Below are 18,564 nucleotides of genomic sequence, written 5' to 3'. Positions count from 1 at the left end.
TCTCCCAGTTAGTCTCAAGGTCTAGATTGACGGGGGGAGTAGGAAATGTGTATGTGGCCTCAGCCCACAGGATTTATCAAAAGTCCAATATTTAGGGTTCTCGGGCATTTGCCTTGTCTACTAATAAAGCAGAACTTGTGCCATATAAGGAAGACAAGCTTGTTCCCAAACACCAAAGACCTCAGTGAAATGCAACGCCTGAGGTAGAGCCTACACCCAGGTCTAGACTTGCTCTCTTCTCGCACAGAACCATGGACACTCCCTGTCTATCTGGAGCTCTGACTCAACCAACCACATCACACCCAAGGCAGTCCCCTCAGCCTACTTTAGCACGTGAGGTCATTTCTGATCAAACCTCCTTTCATAACATCAGGGTGTGTCACAGATGATTGGTGAGGTGCACTGAGATCAAAGTTAAATTATACTTAAACATCAAACTCTGGGTGCCTTCAAATTCTTTGATGACTATCATAGGAAAGAGTTACTTCACTAAAATAATTAGTCCATCTCTTACCTATCTTCAGCCTAACTCAGGATTACACTGAAGTGAACCCGCTGGGGTGCATTTTCCAGAAAAGGGCCAAGAAAAGGTAGTAGGAAAAATACCAAGTGACGGAAAGGTAAGAATTCTCTAGGTCAGATGTAGAAAACCAAACTTACCCATATCATCATCAAATATAGACTTGGCTTCCACTTTCTTTTTGGACTTTTCTTTTGGTTTTACAGTTAAGTCAGCAAAGATATCAATGTTATCATCAAATAAATTAGATTCCAATGTTTTCTCCTTCTCTCTGGTTTTCTGAGAGGGTTTAATTGCTTCCGTAGCAAATATATCATCCTTGTTAAGCCAAAAATACATACAAAACAATGTTAAATCAATTTTTCTTTTTAAACTCAAACACGTCAACAAGCTATGGAAATGCAATTGGCCAGGGTGTGTGGAACAGCCTCGAGACTGCCCCGTCTGCCTGGGATGCACTACCCCAGATCTCTGCACAGCTTGGCCCGCCCATCTCACCCCGGCTCAAATGCCGGCACTGCAGTGACACCTTCTCTACCAGTCCTGCCTAAAGGAGCACCTCCCACCCCTACCCACCACTCTGCCCCAGGTTATTTTCTTCATGACACTTGGTACTATTTGAAAACATCTTAATTATCCATTTCCCTGTTTGTATTTGATTATCTTCCCAGAGAGCTCTGAGGAGCCTAGCACTTCTCTGAGTTCACCTTGTGCCTGCAGTCCCCAGGTGCTCAATAAACATCTGCTGAGCAAATGCCACTGAAAGTCTTATTGCCTGCATGCACTACATTGTCAGCTCCAGCAAGGGCCAATGTCCCCAGAACCAGAGGTTAAACTCCCAAGCTGGACCAGTGGAGCTGTATGCCATGTCACCGAGTGGCATGCCCAGGAAGCTGATTACAACAATATTCTATAAAAATAAAAAAACTGTAAAAACTAGAGAAACCAAGACCAGTATCAATGATCATGGCCAGCCAAGAAATACATTCTACATGCAACAAAACAAAAAACCACTTCTGAATCAATGTTAGACTTATTAATAAAAGAGCCTAATTATAATTACTAAGCAAGTGGCTATGGGGTATGCACGCAACAAGCTAAACATAATCTATGGCTCAAATAAGCCAATCAGATACCTTCCTTAACTTAGAACAGACACAAAAACGTGTTAAGTCCTACTACCTCAAAAATATCTTGTGTTGTTGATGTGACATCCTGCTGACTATTGGATTTCGTCTCATTCTTCTTGACTTTCTGATCTGTAAAGAGGTCATCCTCATCTTCCAGGAGAGGAAAGGGATTTGTTTTCTTTGCTGGTTTTGGTTTAGCAGACTGAAAGAGATCATCATCACTGCTGGCCTCACCTAGAGCAGGAAACATGGGGCTCTTTGCTTTACCACCCACTGGTGGGTTGGCAGGATTCTCTGCTATCTTTGCCTTGGGTTTTGTTCTCTCCACGGACTGAGATCCAGTGCCCGTGGAAAAGATGTCCCCAGAATCAAAAAGGTCAGCCTCCCCTCTGGAATGACCCAGAGACTTTGCAAAGGGGCTTCTGTCCACTCCAGGCACAGGACCACCTTCCCAAGGTGCAGCGGCAGCTGCCAGGGCCTCCTCAGTGCTGTCTTCTCCACTGGCTGCTCTGAGCTGTGGCCGATGGCCATTTGGGGAAATGGCGCCATCAGCCCACTGTGCAATGGGTCCTCTGGGGACGCTCATGTCCTCAGCCTCGCTGGACTCCTGAGCAGCCAGCCGCCTAGCTGCACGGGTCTGCGGTCTACGCTTCCCTCTCATCTTGACACGGCTCTGCAACGGCAAAAAAACACACATTGATCTGACGATAAAATAAAGTGTTCAAAGCTACGATGGCAAAGAATCAGTGACTCAAAATATTGTAAGGTTGTCTGGTCTACTTCAATGAAGATATTATCTAAGAACATAGAAGAGGTTATTTCTTAATGATTTCCAAGGAAGGAGTTTAATAGCACCTAGTACTCCAAGACTAAGTCATTCTTAATCCTTTAGAGTTCTCCATTTTTTAATCTTTTCAGGGCAGTTTCAGTTCAGTTTCACACAAAAAGTTTCATCTGTTGCTGGAAACCTGGAAAGTAGGCATGTTGGCTCTCTGTGTCTCACAACCCCTCCCTTGGCCCCTACTCTACCCTCAATAGAAACGTGGGTATCTTTCAAAACAAGAAAGAATCGGGGAATTCTGGTACTAACCTTTGTTAGGGGGCTAGTCTAAATTCAGGCTCCAGGAGCGGGGAGAAACATGACACAATAAAGAGAGGTAATCTAAGGTGCTGTTTTCTTCAAGTCAATAAACATTGAATTCAAATGTTAAATATTCCACATAAGAAATATGGCTTAGAAATCAGAACTTTTCATATAATCTCAAAACATGAATCACTTAGTAGCAATGATGCAGTGTTTATGATATTTTCCAAAATATACAATCAAGTAGAATTTTGAGAAGCTACAATCTACTTTGGGCAAAGTATGATTGTGTTGTCAACTTCAGGGGAATGTCACAATTTTAGTTGCCAATTTAAACTTAATAAAAAAAAAGCCAATGAAAATTGTCGTTAAAAGGAAGGCTGTTTTGTTCTGCACAAGGAAACAGGTTTGCAAACATTTGAAATGAATCTATTTGTCAGGGTAGGTCATTCTGTGTCCTGTCGCTTACTTGGAGATCAGTTAAAGCTTTCTAGAGAAGGGAGACTGGATAGAAACAAGAAACCCAACTACAATGAAAGGAAAACTTCAAAGAGTTCACAGTCCATTGAGGAGATCCCATGAAACAGTGTCGCTGCTGTGGGAACTTGGTGCGGGGAGTGCAGGGCACAGTGACAGAAGTGGGGATGTGGAAGCACAGCTGTGGACAGAGAGGAGCATTCCTGGTGAGGAGGCAGCAGGAGCCTTGGGCAGCAGCAGAACAGACCATGTGTGTTCAGGGAGTGGCACCTGGTGTGCCTGGAGTCAGGCTGGAAAGTGTGAAGTGACTAGTGAGGAAGCTGCACACATGGGCTGGCACCGATTGTAAAGGGGTTTCATACCAAACCCAGGAGCCCGAATGCTCTCCTTGGAGTAGTGAGGAAGCACCAGCAGGAGGGGCATGATCTGCTCTGTGGTTAGAAGACCCCCAGGTGGCAGTGCTGGAAACCTGCAGGTGTCAGACACCAGCCAAAGTGGTGAGACGTTACTGTGGCTACTGAGCAGAATGCAAATGTACCAAATGCAGGCCATGGAAAAGCAGGTGCAGGATGAGGGGGGTGGGGAGAATGGAGGGGGGAGCGGCTGAAGGAAGGATGAGGCACCTCCTTCAAAAGGAGAGTCAAAGACTGCTGTGTATGCAATTGATAAACTAGAAAAAAGCATATGCATGTTCTGGTTAAAAGAAGAGAGCAAGGAAGCAAAGATGGTTTCATCACCTTGTTTGCACTGTGTAAGGTGTCTGCCTGAGCTGGAAGATCAAAACTCACACCAGCCTCCCCACTCCCGGGAAGGACAGGCACACTTTCCAGACCGTGGCTCCTTCTGTGTTCAGATGAAGGAAAAGCCAATTCTGGCAAAACAGGCTTTACTTCAGAGATCTGGGAAGCCGCTGTGGGCAGCAAGGCCGCTGGGTTGATCGCTAAATTTGCCTAAAGAAGAAAAATGAAACTCTGTATTTGTTCTTCAACACAGCAGTCTATTATCTTTACTGTGACACATGACAAGATTCGGTGCACATAATGTATAATACGAGAGGAGTAGAGAAACGTAGGAAAATCGCCCGATCTAGTCTCAGAATTAAAACAGAGCGTCTTACACCTATGCCCACCACTGGGCTCAAAAAATAGATGTTAAAGACGCAGCACACAGGAGACAACAACTAGGTGCAGGGGAGGGGAGGCGGGGGAAGAGATGAGAAGATGTTTGGCAGCAGCTGACAAAAGTAGGAAACCCAAAAAAGTTTATAGATGCCACAGGGCAGGCAATGAAGATTCCAGTGTTTTAATTACTTGTATCTTCCCGATCCGAGTGGATGGTTCTTTGGTTTTAAATGGAGCGAGACCTGATGAGTCCTGTGTAAAATTACATCCAGTTAAAAATCCATTTGGGAAACAGAAAGACAAGTGTTTCTTATGCCTGTAAATAAATCTGTGATGGAGCAAAACTGTCACTTTCTGTAGCTCTTTAATGGGAAAGGCATTCAAATCTCTCCTGGGGCCTGATGTTTCACTAGCACTACTTCACGTATGCCTCCTCCTCTGTCACATAAGTGGAAAGCTGCCAGATCAGATATGGAGTCAAGGAATACAAGATGAGTAAGATTCCCAAGAGTCACAGTTTATCAGAGCACCTAAAACTGACCAGCAGGCAAAATTACCATGTTGGTTATCAAATAGAAATTTCAAGGAGCACACAAAAATTCAACCATAGCCTAATGCACTGGCTCTAAAAGCAAAAGATCTGAGCCCCAGGAAGGGTCAGTGGTGATGTGCTCATCCAAGTGCCTCAGGTTTACAGCTCAGGACACTAAGGCTTTAGTGAGACACCCTGGGACACCTGCACATGGAACTGGCACTCGCTCTCCAGTCCTGGGCTGTTCCCAGGAGGAGCTCCACAGCGTTCTGGGAAGACTGCTGCAGAGTACGGCCCAACAGCAATGACCTCGGGAGAGGCAACACTGAGAGCAGGCAGGAAATCAGATGTAATTTATATTTATTTCTATTTTAATTCTATTCCAAGGAAATCCAGAGGAAGAAATAAATTCTTTAGTGGGAAGAAGATTCTTCATCCTACCTTAACTCCACTTCAGAGTCAAATCTGGCATGGCATCAAAAAACACTAACTATTAAAGTATAGATTCATGAAACTCTGGCGTGTGGAGTGAGGAGAGGGGAGATGACTCGGGGGGAGTGCAGTGAAGATAAAGCGGTAGCCCTGGTTGCTGTTTCCTCCTTAATGCAGACAAGTCTAAATAACTGTGGGTCTGCATAATGGAATTTCTCTGTACTGGGATGCAAACAAGAGCTGAAAATCCTTAAAGAGGATTTCTAACCTGAGGTGTTTCCGGCTTCCATATGCCTTTTTCTTTACTACCTTGAATGGATTCAGGATGTTTCTGGTTTTTGAAAGAGTTAACAGAGTGGTCTTTTTTCACTACTCTCTTTTTCTCTTGTACCTTCAAAAGAAAAAAAACACCAAAAAGGCATCAAATATCTTAGAAATTTTAAGGAAAAATCATAATGCAAAAAACAATCTGGCTTCTGAGTCTTAAAAATACTTTCTCAAATGAGGGCTGAACCAACTCAAAGGTAGCATTTCAGAAATAGCATTCTGAAGACTGTGGCTGTCACAGGAGTCCTGTCTATGATAAAAAGAAAACAGAGTACCTACAAAAACCTACTGGGGCTGGGGGAGAAAATGACACAGAAAGGCTAAAACTCAGATTCAAAGCTTTGCACCTGAAAGGCACGAATATTTAGTCACCCCAGTGTATGCAATGGTCTTTCAATCAACCATTTAAACATCACACAGATGTGTAGTACAGTCAGAGAGCCTGGATTATTAATGTTTTAATGTTAGTATAGGGAACATAAGATGAGGAACAACAGAAACTAAGCATTGCATCCTCCACACACGCTCCCCTCGGCATGTTATTTGCCATTCATTTAGCAGGAAGCAGCACGACTCTCCTAGGATTTTCCTTAATCATCTAACTGGACGTTAGTTTCCTTTCCCAGAATCTTTCCCACACAACCCAGTATTGAGAACAAAAGGCTGGTACCAAAGGCTGGGACTTGGCAGAGCTGAAAAGATCATCATCTTCATCATCCCCAAACAGGCTCCCAACACTTGGCTCTAACAGCTAGAATAAACAAGACCCAAGTTCAATATCCAAAAGCAAAACAATTTACAAAGAGAACTAGGTGAGCTGTTGAGACAGCACCCAATACAATAACAAGTCATACTGTGGGGAACCATTTGGAACTGACCTTGGTTTTTTTGGTGCCAGCAAAAAGGTCAACATCTGGGTCATTGTCCTTTTGGAGCTTGTGGCTGAAAAGCAGCTCTTCATCCTGGAAGACACCTGTGCTCTTGGGGCGGGCATCAGGATCGCGGCCCTGGGAACAGGAGGGAAGGTCATGTGTGATTAGAGCTGTAAGAACTTATCTCAAGGAAGTTACATATGTAAAGAAGGACACAACAAAGATGTCCCCTGCAGCTGTATTATATTAGCAAAAGGCTGGCCACAGCCTAAAAGCCACTCAGTAGGGGAATGAAACATTGACAAAATGGAATGCTATGGCGCTTCCAAAAATACCAGAAAATATATTTATAAATACAAAGTATATATATATATATATATATATATATATATATATATGCACAAGCTTTAGAGATAATCTTTCCAGGTTATAAATATTATATAAACTTTGTATAGTATCTAAATTTTTTATTAGAAAAGCAATCCATTAGTTCCATAATGAGAAACATTTTGAAGGTAAAAAACATACAACTGAATGAATTCTCTTCATCTCATTTCCAAAGGGAAGAAGAGACAGCAGCTGACTCAAGCACAAACTACACAGAGTGGTCAAGTATGTGTCCCTCACCTGTAAGCACTGCAGGCCAAAGACCTGGCACAGGTGCGACCACAAGCCTTCCTATGGCTGTCCATCACTTCTGCCCTACTTTCAGACTCCGAGTGAGTCCCTTTTTTGTTTACTAGATATCTAACATTTAAAAGTTACCATCAACATTATTGGTTTGATAATGCTCCAGACCTGACATTCTAAAATTCATCCCTATTTCCTTATCACAGCCACAGATTAAAACTTAACAAAAAGGCCAGGCATGGTGGCTCATGCCTGTAATCCCAGCACTTTGGGAGGCCAAGGCGGGTGGATTACCAGAGGCCAGGAGTTCGAGACCAGCCTGGCCAATGTGGTGAAACCCCACCTCTACTAAAAATACAAAGATCAGCCGGGTGTGGTGGCGTGTGCCTGTGGTTCCAGCTACTTGGGAGGCTGAGGTGGGAGAATCCTTGAACCTGGGAGGCAGAGGCTGCAGTGGGCCGAGATCACGCCACTGCACTCCAGCCTGGGCAACACAGTAGGACTCCATCTCAAAACAAAACAAAACAAAACAAAACAAAACAAAAAAACCAAAAAAACTAATGAAAAACTTACTTCTAACAAAATAAATCACATTAACAATAATTATTGTTATATATAAAAATGAGTTTAACACAGCAAGTAATGTTAAATATTTCACAACTATGGAAAAATATTACAAAACCATACACAGTAAGAGACTGGGAGAAAATATATCAAATTAATCATATTCACTGTGTGCAGCTCTCATTTATAAATAAGCTTATAGTATTGGTATAACCAAAAAATTCATATAACATTTTTTGTAGAAATAAACATAGACTATTTCTTTGGTTAGATCTATAAAAAGGATTGGCAATCTATGAGCTGCCAACCTGGTTTGCATAACATCACCATTGAGATCAAATTCATATACCATAAAATCTACCCATTTATGTATAAAATGTAATGATTTTTTTGGTATATTCAGATCTGTGTATCCACTACCACAATCTAAGTTTAGAACATTCTCATCACCCCCAAAAGAAACCCCAAACCATTAGCAGTAATTATCCATTCCTGGTCACTGCTACTCCCAGCCCCCAGTAACTACTAATCTACTTTCTGTCTCCATTGATATGCCTATTCTGGACATTTCATATAAATGGAATCACATAATATGTGGTCTTTCATGACTGGCTTATTTTATTTAGAATGTTTTCAAGGTTCATCCATGTGGCAGCATGTATCAGTACTTTGCCTTTTTTATTACCAAATAATATTCCATTGTATGGATATACTATATTATGTTTAGCCATTGTTTCCATCTTTTGGCTATTATGAATAATGCTGCTGGGAGCAATCATATTCAAGTTTTGTGTGAACATGTTTTTATTTCTCTTGGATATGTACCCAGGAATAAAATTCCGGATTGTGTGGTAGCTTTATGTTATAAGAATTTGAAGAACAGCAAACTGTTCTCCAAAGTGGTTGTACTGTTCCACATTTGCAGCAGCAAGGAATGAGAATTTCCATTTATCCACATCCTTACCAATGCTCGTTACTTCCCTTTTTTTTTTTTTTTTTATTATGGTCCTCTTCCCGGGTATGAAGTGGTATGTCACTGTGGTTTTGGCTTCCCTAACGCTGAGCATCTTTCTATATCCTTTTTGGCCATTTGTCTATCTTCTTCAGTAAAATCTCTATTCAGATGTCTGTCTTATCTATTTTTTTTCAGACAGGGTCTCGTTCTGTCACTCAGCCTGAGTGCAATGGTGTGATCACAGCCCACTACAGCCTTGAACTCCTGGGCTCAAAGGACTCTTCTGCCTCAACTTCCCAAGGAGATAGAACTATAGGAGCACGCAACCAGGCCTGGCTAATTTTTTAAATTTTTTGTAGAGACAGGATCTTGCTATGTTGCCCAGGCTGGTCTTGAACTCCCAGCCTAAAGCAATCCTCCCGTCCTGGTCTCCCAAAGTGCTGGGATTACAGGCATGAGCCATGACGCCTGGCCTATCCCTTCTTTCATCTGGGCTATTTGTCTTTTTATTATTGACTTATAAGTCTTTTACATATTCTGGATCTAAGTCCTTTATCAAATACATGATCTGTAAATCTTTTCTCCCATTTTGTGGGTGGTCGTTTGACTTTCCAGATGGTGCCCTTTGAAGCACAATGTTTTTCATTTAAATAAAGTCCAATTTAGCTATTTTTGTCACTTGTGCTTTTGGTGTCTTATCTAAGAAGGCTTTGCCTAATCCAAGGTCATGATAATTTACTCACATACTCTCTGGATTCTAGGAGTTGTACAGTTTTAGTTCTTACATTTGGATCTTACACTGGATCTGAGTTTATTTATTAATGGGTCCAACTTCATTCCTTTGCATGTAGATAATCAGCATCCTGGCACATCTGCTGAAGACTATTCTGTCCCCACTGAAATATCTTGGCACCTTAAGCAACTGACTGTAAATGTGAGGGTTTGTTTCTAGACTCTCAATTCTACTTCACTGATCTATATATTTTAACCTTATGCCAATACCACCCTGTCTTAAAGTAAGTTTTGAAATCAGGAAGTGTGAGTCTTCTAACTTTATTCTTCCTTTTCAAGACTGTTGGCTATTCTTGGTCTCTTACACTTCCATAAAAATTTTAGGATCAGCTTGTCCATTTCTGCAAAAAGCAAGCTGGAATTTTGATAGAGATTACAATAAATCAATTTGGGAAGGAAGTATTGCCACCTTACCAATATTAAGGTTTCTGGTCCATAAACACGAGATGTCTTTCCATCAATTTTAGGTCTTTAATTTCTTTCAATGTTTTGTAGATTTTAGTTTACAAGTCTTGTACTTCTTTTGCTAAATTTACTCCTATTTTGCCCTTCTTGGCATTACTATAAAAGAAACTGATTTCTTAATTTCAGTCAAAAGCTGGTAATTGCTTATGAAAGTTACTACTAGTAGGTTGGGTGCAGTGGCTCGTGCCTGTAATCCCAGCACTTCGGGAGGCTGAGGCAGGTGGATCACCTGAGGTCAAGAGTTCGAGGTCAGCGTGGCCAACACGGTGAAACCCTGTCTCTACTAAAAATACAAAAATTAGCTGGGCATGGTGGTGGGTGCCTATAATCCCAGCTACTCAGGAGGCTGAGGCAGGAGAATCGCTTGAACCCGGGAGGCAAAGGTTGCAGTGAGCCAAGATTGTGCCATTTCAATCCAGCCTGGGGGACAAGAGTGAAACTCCATTGCAAAAAAAAAAAAAAAAAAGAAAGTTACTAGTAGTAACTTTCGTAAGTTAGTAAATGTTCATTACTAGCTTACAGAACTACAATTGGTTTTCACATATTGATCTTACATCCTTCAATCTTAATGACTTTAATTATTTCCAATGGATGTTTTTTGCAGATTCCTTAAGACTTTCTATATAAAAGATCATGCCATCTGCAAATACAGATTGCTTCACTTCACTTTTTCCTTTCCAATCTGAATGCCTTTTATTTCATTTTCTCACCTACATGCCCTGCTTAGAATCCCCAGTACAAGGTTGATTAGAATTACCAAGAGTGGACATTGTTGTGTTGTTCATGATGTTAGGGTTGAAAAGCATGCAGTCTTTCACCATTAAGTATGATGTCAGCTGAGGGATTTCATAGATGTCCTTTATCAAGTTCATTAAGCTTCCTCCTATGCCTAATTGAGTGCTTTACCATGAAAAGGTTTGGATTTTATTAAAAGCTTTTTCTGCATCTGTTGAGATGTATTTTATTGATACAGTGCATTATATCAACTAATTTTAGATGTTGAACCAACCTTGCATTGCAGGGGTAAATCTCACTTCTCATAATGTGCAATCCTTTTTATATTTTGCTGAATTGGGTTTAGTAGTATTTTTGTTGAGGATTTTGGCCTCTACATTCATAAAGGATATCTAGCTTTCTGGTGATGTCGCTGTCTAGTTTTAATATCAGGGTCATACTAACCTCACAGAATGACCATCATCTATTTTTTTTTTTTTTTTTTTTTTGAGATGGAGTCTCGTTCTGTTGCCACACTGGAGTGCAGTGGTGCGATCTCGGCTCACTACAACCTCTGACTTCCTGGTTCAAGCAATTCTCTTGCCTCAGCCTCCCGAGTAGCTGGGATTACAGGCAAGCGTCATCATGCCAAGCTATTTTTTGTATTTTTAGTAGAAACAGGGTTTCATTATGTTGGCCAGGATGGTCTCGATTTCTTGACCTTGTGATCCACCCACCTTGGCCTCCTAAAGTGCTGGGATTACAGGTGTGAGCCACCACGCCCAGCTGACCATCACCTATTTTTATTAATAAAACTTACTGGAACACAGTCCATCCATCTTCATGCCCATCCATCTTCATGTTTCCTAGGGCTGTTTTCATGCTGCCAATGGCAGAGCTAGGCAGTTATGACAGAGCCCAAATAGGCTGCAAAAGCTAAAATAGTCATTATATGGTCCTTTATAGAAATAGTTTGCTGACACCTGATCAGTATGAAAGGTTCATCTACAACACTTTTTCTTAAACTGAATGTTAGTAATACTTAACTGTACAGCTCCAGCCTAACTTCCCTTTCCTGCTGTTTACGTCCCACAACTGGCCAAGGGGCAAAGTTTTGCTAGAAGGAACAACAAGGTCTGTAAATCCCAGAAGAGGGGGGTGAAATTCTAATCCCCTATCCTAACACTGCTACTTGAGGTAAGAGTTCCTGATTAAGATTCCCAAATATCTAAATGACTGCACAGAATCATTAACACACTACATTGAAGGTTAAGATTCCTTCAGAAACTCACATGACAGAATGACAACCATGAGATGAGAGTCTTTTATCTCATCCAGAGACTTGAACCACTATTGCTTTTTGCTTACCTTTCCTACTTCTTTCTGTGGAGCCTGGATAATGTTTTGATCTTCCATTTTATCCTCTTCCTCATCAAACAAGCTAAGAACAGTTTTGGTTCTAGGCTTGGTTCCTTTGTCCAATGGGGATGATGAAGAAAATAAATCAGAATGCTTGACTGTTTCCTGAGCAGATCTAGTCAAAAGTCCTTCCTGAAAATGAAAATAATAGGGGGAAAAAATAAGTAACACCTGGAAATACAAATCCTATCATGGAGCCTGCCAAGCTCCTCGTTAATTCAGTAACTGCCACATTTGCATGACTCAGGGCACAGTGAATCACATCTGTGCCCAAGTAACAAAACACTGAGGTCAATTCTTGATTGGCTGCTCCAAGAGACAGTCTTGTACAATCATCCGTAGCCAAAGATAACTTTTCCAAGCATTAAGACCATGGGTCCCTCTCTCATATCAAGTGATAGGACGGCTATAATCCTGATGCACACTGGTTGCTCATGAACTAGGAAGAACTTCTAAGTGTCAAAGATAACCAATACAAGTGCCAATCATTGGGAGTGGACCATGAATTCGTAGCATTTAACTAATACATAAGCCCCAAGGGGGAAATCTAATCAGGAAAATCAGACCCTCAAATTGTAAAAGGCTTACACTGTATAGGCAATTGAAGAAGAATCTCTGAAATAATTCTAAAATGCAGTATTTATTCATTCAACAAATGGCACATTTCAGGTAAGATACCATTGATTATGAGGTACATTCCGATTTCAGAGTACTCAAACTATTAAAAAAATGCTTCTTTAAAGAAATACAAAGTTTATAACATAGTGCCTACTGTGTGCAAGGTAATATGCCAGTACTACAGATATGATGGTGAGCAAAACAAACTGGGCCAAGTCTGCAAGGGGCTTACACTCAGGGAGAGGGCAGTACAGCAACCAGTCAGAGTCAAGTGTGGACCAGGACTGGGATAGGACTGGGGTCCACACACAGCCACTAGGAAGAGAATTTCACACAGGAACACAGGTACAAATGAAATGCTTGTATCACTGTAGCTCCAAGGAGCCTCAGCAGCAAATGCAAATGCAACACTCTTCACACAGGCCCTGGGAGATCTTAGACCTAAGCAGCTGGACACACAGCATATAAGAAAAGTTAGAGAAAGAAAAGAGGCATATAGAGACTGAAGGCAACCACAAAGCTGGATGCCCAGGTGTGGCCAGCAGCACTACCCACAGGCCTCCTGCAAGAGACGGCAGACCGTCCAGGACTTGAAAGCTAGTGTTTTAGAAAGAGTAGAAATTTCACTCTACTCTGTAATCCTTGCCAATATCATCTAAAAGTAAAAGGATGCTAAACTAAAATCTCCTTAAAACTGACATTTAAATTCAAGTGCAGTTGGGGACCAAAGGAGGACCAAGGGTAACAGGAACACTGCACAGAAGAGAACAAGTTAGAAAGCAAAGATGCCATGACGTGACAGTAACCACAGAGACAGGAGCAGGCACACCACAGTGCGCACATGTCTTGGAGAAGGGCCAGGAGGAAAGGCCCTGCAGAGGCTTCCTGCACTGTGGGGACACAGCCTGCTTGTCTATGTTTTCGAATCTGTCTACAAATGGGCCATTTATTTTCTGTGGTCAAAAAACTTAAGGGGTTATGTGTGTTTGAAACAACATACGAGAGACAAATGTATTCAAGTATACAAGAGAAAAAAGTCCACCTTTTCTGACTCAGCCACATCAGTTCTCCCAAATTTTAATGACTCCTTGGCACTCTCAACCTTCTTATCCACAGACTTCACTCCAAGTTGTGCCTCCTTCTCTTCTTCATCGCTGAACAGCAAAGGTGGTGCCTCAGAGACAGTCTCTTTTTTCTACCAAAAGAAGAGTACATGACATCCACAACAATAAAAAAGTGTGTCTGACCAGCATGGCCATATACAGAACAAGCCCAAACCATCCTCTTAGGGCTTCAGCTAAATGTGATCAAGGAAGAGAGGACAGGATAGTGAAGGTAGCACCAAAGGGGAGAAGCAAAAAACACCACCACCTGGGACTTGTGGACAGGACACTTCACGCCACCACATCACCTGTATCTGTCTACTTGTGTCTGTCAACCCCCATGCCTCCCTCACTCAGATCCTTATCTCTGCCACCAGACGATTATGAGTCTCTCTCTCTGCCTCACTCCTCTTATATTTCAACTAGAAGACATTATCCAGCGTTGTCTTGCTAAAACAAAACACCTGCTGGATCAGGTCCTCTCCCAACCCAAACCAGCACTCCTTGCATGAAGCAAATGACACTCAGCAGACACCCCATTCTATCCCTCTACTCATATGCATCTCCTCCTTTCCTTGCTGTTCCTTAAGGTCACTGCAAACTTCCAGACTTCCATGCCACACTGCCCTCGATGTCTGTAGGTGCAAATCCTCCCCATCCTTTAAGCAGGGCCCCCACGCAGATGTCACCCACAGTCTCTGTCCTCTTCAGTTAAGTGTCAGTTGCTTTGTTGAATAAGCATAATATTTATCTCTCTACTTGACCCTTCCTTGACTTTCTTCCTAACTTATATAACAGCTAGCACATATCTGTTTGTCTGTTCATCTGAAAGGGCTATACACTATATTTTCATGGCCAGTCCCAGTGTTTTATACCAACTCAGTGTTCAATACAAGTCTGCAAGCACTTCAGCCCATTTCTCATCTCTTCCTTATCAGGGAGGCAGGGATTTGGGGACTAGGAAACTGAGGTTTGTGACTTTCCTGGAATTCATGGCATTTTTGCAGCAAGTGACTTATCAACAAGTGCTTGAGAAAAAACTAAAGCTCTATTATAGTATAGGACAGATACAAATCATACCATATGACACGAGGAAGTGTGCTTTGAGGCAATGCCTGAAGCAAGTTAGGAAGGCAGATTTGGGAAACTAAGGAAGGACATTGCTAATCATGATTTTAAAATGTGATGAATGAAGAAAGAAGAGAGCAAGGGGATTTTTAGTTAGGAAGAGATAAGTAAAGTGCAAAACCATTGAACTTGACATAAAAGAACACTGGAAGGCATAAAGAATTTCAGAAAAGGCAGCACTGAAGTGATCAAAGGAAAAGGCTTTTGTGGAACATCCTGGACTCACTGAAAACTACATAAAAATTCAGTGCAGGCCGGGCGCGGTGGCTCACGCCTGTAATCCCAGCACTTTGGGAGGCCGAGGCGGGCGGATCACGAGATCAGGAGATCGAGACCATCCTGGCTAACACAGTGAAACCCCGTCTCTACTAAAGAAATACAAAAAATTAGTCGGGCATGGTGGTGGGCGCCCGTAGTCCCAGCTACTAGGGAGGCTGAGGCAGAATGGCGTGAACCCGGGAGGCGGAGCTTGCAGTGAGCCGAGATGCGCCACTGCACTCCAGCCTGGACGAAAGAGCAAGACTCCGTCTCAAAAAAAAAAAAAAAAAAAAATCAATGCAAATAGTTGATAGGGGAGACAAAAAGAGACTTAAGTATGGCAAATCATATTCTTCCTTCATATATAACTAAGGTCCTTAAACCACAGAAAATGCTACCCAAAGTACCAGTTTTAATCTTCTTGAAGACAAGCTCATCCTTGTCATGAAGTTTACTTCCTGTTTTTTTCTTTTCTTTTTTTTTTGAGATGGAGTCTCACTCTGCTGCCCAGGCTGGAGTGCACTGGCACAACCTCAGCTCACTGCAAAATCCATCTCTCAGGTTCAAGCGATTCTCCTGCCCCAGCCTCCCTAGTAGCTGGGATCACAGGTGTGCACCACCATGCCTGGCTAATTTTTGTATTTTTAATAGAGATGGGGTTCCACCATGTTGGCCAGGCTGGTCCCAAACTCCTGACCTCAGGTGATCCACCCACCTCAGCCTCCCAAAGTGTTGGGATTACAGGCGTGAGCCACCGCGCCTGGTCAAATTTACTTTCTTGATAGGTGTCGGAAAATAAGGAAAGTCTGAAGAAAAAAAAATTGTCTAAAATGGCTGCATCTTGGCCATATGGGTAATAGAAACCGGGCCTATGAATGAAAGCTGAACCTCACCTGCAAGGCCAGAGTCTGTCAAATATCACACTGACAGGTACCGATTACAACCTGCCTATTGGATGAAGCACAAAGGCAGCACAAAATCAACCATCCCTCTCCTGACCCTGCAACTGCGACCCCTATGTACTCATTAGGGTAAAAGGCTAATGAGGAAAACACATTAACCACATATTTACTTTATCTTATATTCAATGTCACTGAGCACCAATCTGAATTGTTAAGAAAGTCACCGTTGCTTCACTGCCCCCTTTTCCCATTTTCTATATAACAGAAATGTATAAATGCTGTGTCTCGTGTGGCCCACTCTGGGACGCATTCTCAGTTTGTGTGGAGTCTCTTTACTGGGCTAGTAGTTCTCAAGCTTGGCTCAAAACAAAGCTCACATTACATTTCTTTAAGTTCTCCTGCCTGTGGTTTAACCTTTTGGTCAACATAGGCTTACAACCAAGTCACAATTAACTTACACTGAAATATCTGTAAACAAGAAATATCTTTTATTTACTATTGTCTAAAGATGATTATATTTCACAAATAATCAAAAACGTGTAGGCTATTCAGCTACTTAAGTTGTGTGTCTTGACCTTTTGTTTTATTTAACAATCATAATTACCATAGGTTGAAAGAAGTTTTACAGCTCCAGAGGCTCCAAAATTCATTAATTTATTGCTCAGTTATCCTCCAGAGTAGTTTATTTATAATTTACAAAGAAAAACCAATCAGATCTCCTGACTCCTTTAATTGTACAACCACTGGATGTCCTCAAAGGGGGAGATGTAAGTACAGAGCACCCAAGGAAAGGCTCAGGAGCCCCGTAGAAGCAGCAGCAGGGAGCCTGGGGCCCAGGGTGGGCAGCATGCTGGCCCAGGGCTGAGAGCTTCTGGTATAAGCTGAGCAACTCCATTTAACAGGAAGGGTCTTCTTCCATATCTCCTAGATATTTTTTGTTTGGAGTTTATTTCTAATTCCACAGTAATGCACAAATGCCTTCCTTAAAAAGGCTTTAAAAAGGCATTGAGAGTATGAAGTTCCCCATTCCATACCTTTCCCTGGACATAATCACTGGTAACAATGTGCTATCGATGATTTCAGGCTGGCTTCCAGGCATTCATGTGTATTTCTTGTTTTGTAAAGTTTAAATTACACCATGTTTATGTGTTTACGCTTTTTTTTTTTTTTTTGGCCTGCAGTATGTTTTTCATCCCAATAAGCTCCACCCTGGGTTTTTTACCACTGTATAGTATTCCACAGTCTAACTGTACTAGGACCTGTGTGACCATTTCTCCACTGATGGAGTATAACGGCCTCAAGGTTCATGCATTTTGTAGCACATGTGAGAATTTCCTTCCTTTTTACTGATTGGCTAATATAAACCAGGACCAGTGTTAGTACTCGACACACACTCATAAAAGGAATGATTTTGCCTTAACCGGCCTAGTCTAATGTTAGCAGAATTCCATGCCAGTGGGGCCCAAGCCTCTTCTGAGACCCAGTTCCTTGTTCCTACACCTGACACTGAATGATGGCTTTGCACATGTGCTTCTTCTGTAGAATACTATTAATCAGAAGATCTCTTTCTGAAACCAGGCAAATAAGGTCTTCCATAAGACTCAGCCTCCAAGGTTAGGTATGAAGAGCTGATTCGGGGAAGTACCACTACTGATGCAGCATAAACTCAAGGACATTTCCTGGGACTAAGAGATGAAGAATACCTTTGTTGCAGGAGGAATAGATGTGGGAGGAGAGCCAAACAGAGAGCCTCCGCTATCAACATCGTCTTCAAAGAGGAGTGACACTCTCTGGGTCTTCTTTTGGCTACACAAACAAACAAAAGGTCAAATTAAGGAAAAGTGTGATGAAAAAAACAAAAACCATAACAACAATATTTCTTCTAGACTGCACCTACAGGAATCCACCTACCACCCAAACACCCAAGCCATTAGTTGACCTTACACAGTTGAAAGCAAACAGGAAAGACCTTTGAAATAGATGAAATCTGACTCCAACAAATCACCAGTCTCTGTCCCTCCTGCCTCAGGTTGCCCCTTTCCTGTTACTATCCAGTGCAGGTTCATCAGCTGTTACCGCTGCAAGGCACATGATGCCTGAGCCTTCCCAAGCAGAACATTCTCTCCCACTTCCTATAGCACAAAAAGAATCAAAGTGGACATGCCTATTTCCAGAACTGTCATGAAGACGGTTGCCAAGAGAGATCACAGGGCCAGGATCAGCACTGGGAAATGACCCTGTGCCTGGCTTCTATTTCTTATTTTTAGTAGCGTTATCGAGACATAATTTACATTCCATAAAATTCACCTTGTATTTACTTTATTTTTAATATTTATTTTACTTTTTAAGACAGGGTCTCACTCTACTGCCCAGGCTGGAGAGCAATGGCACAATCATATCCCACTGCAGCCTCAAATTCCTGAACTCAAGTGATCTCCTGCCTTAGCCTCTCAAGTAGCTACAACTACAGGCACACATCACCATGCCTGGCTAATTTTTTTACTTTTTTGGAGAGGTGAGG

The 18,564-nt window shown here is 42.0% G+C and overlaps 1 protein-coding gene across 14 annotated transcripts in view; it reads right to left on the bottom strand.

Annotated features, from left to right (window-relative positions):
• The window catches only part of WASHC2C (WASH complex subunit 2C), a 65,203-nt gene that overhangs the window by 1,769 nt on the left and 44,870 nt on the right, over window positions 1–18,564 (bottom strand). For 5 of the 14 annotated variants that reach the window (XM_055092708.2, XM_055092710.2, XM_055092722.2 and 2 more), the window contains 10 exons: window positions 17,747–17,849; window positions 13,695–13,847; window positions 11,984–12,166; window positions 6,502–6,630; window positions 6,294–6,374; window positions 5,565–5,687; window positions 4,522–4,584; window positions 3,949–4,161; window positions 1,703–2,323; window positions 661–838 (listed from right to left, as the gene is read on the bottom strand). In XM_055092708.2, coding sequence (XP_054948683.1) covers window positions 661–838; window positions 1,703–2,323; window positions 3,949–4,161; window positions 4,522–4,584; window positions 5,565–5,687; window positions 6,294–6,374; window positions 6,502–6,630; window positions 11,984–12,166; window positions 13,695–13,847; window positions 17,747–17,849 — 1,847 coding nt within the window. The remainder of the gene's footprint in view (window positions 1–660; window positions 839–1,702; window positions 2,324–3,948; window positions 4,162–4,521; window positions 4,585–5,564; window positions 5,688–6,293; window positions 6,375–6,501; window positions 6,631–11,983; window positions 12,167–13,694; window positions 13,848–17,746; window positions 17,850–18,564) is intronic. The other 9 variants (XM_055092709.2, XM_055092712.2, XM_055092713.2 and 6 more) reach the window with 5 other exon arrangements.

The sequence above is a fragment of the Pan paniscus genome, chromosome 8 (assembly GCF_029289425.2).
Source record: "Pan paniscus chromosome 8, NHGRI_mPanPan1-v2.0_pri, whole genome shotgun sequence".
NCBI classification, from domain to species: domain Eukaryota; kingdom Metazoa; phylum Chordata; class Mammalia; order Primates; family Hominidae; genus Pan; species Pan paniscus.
This window is presented reverse-complemented; position numbering and strand designations above follow the sequence as displayed.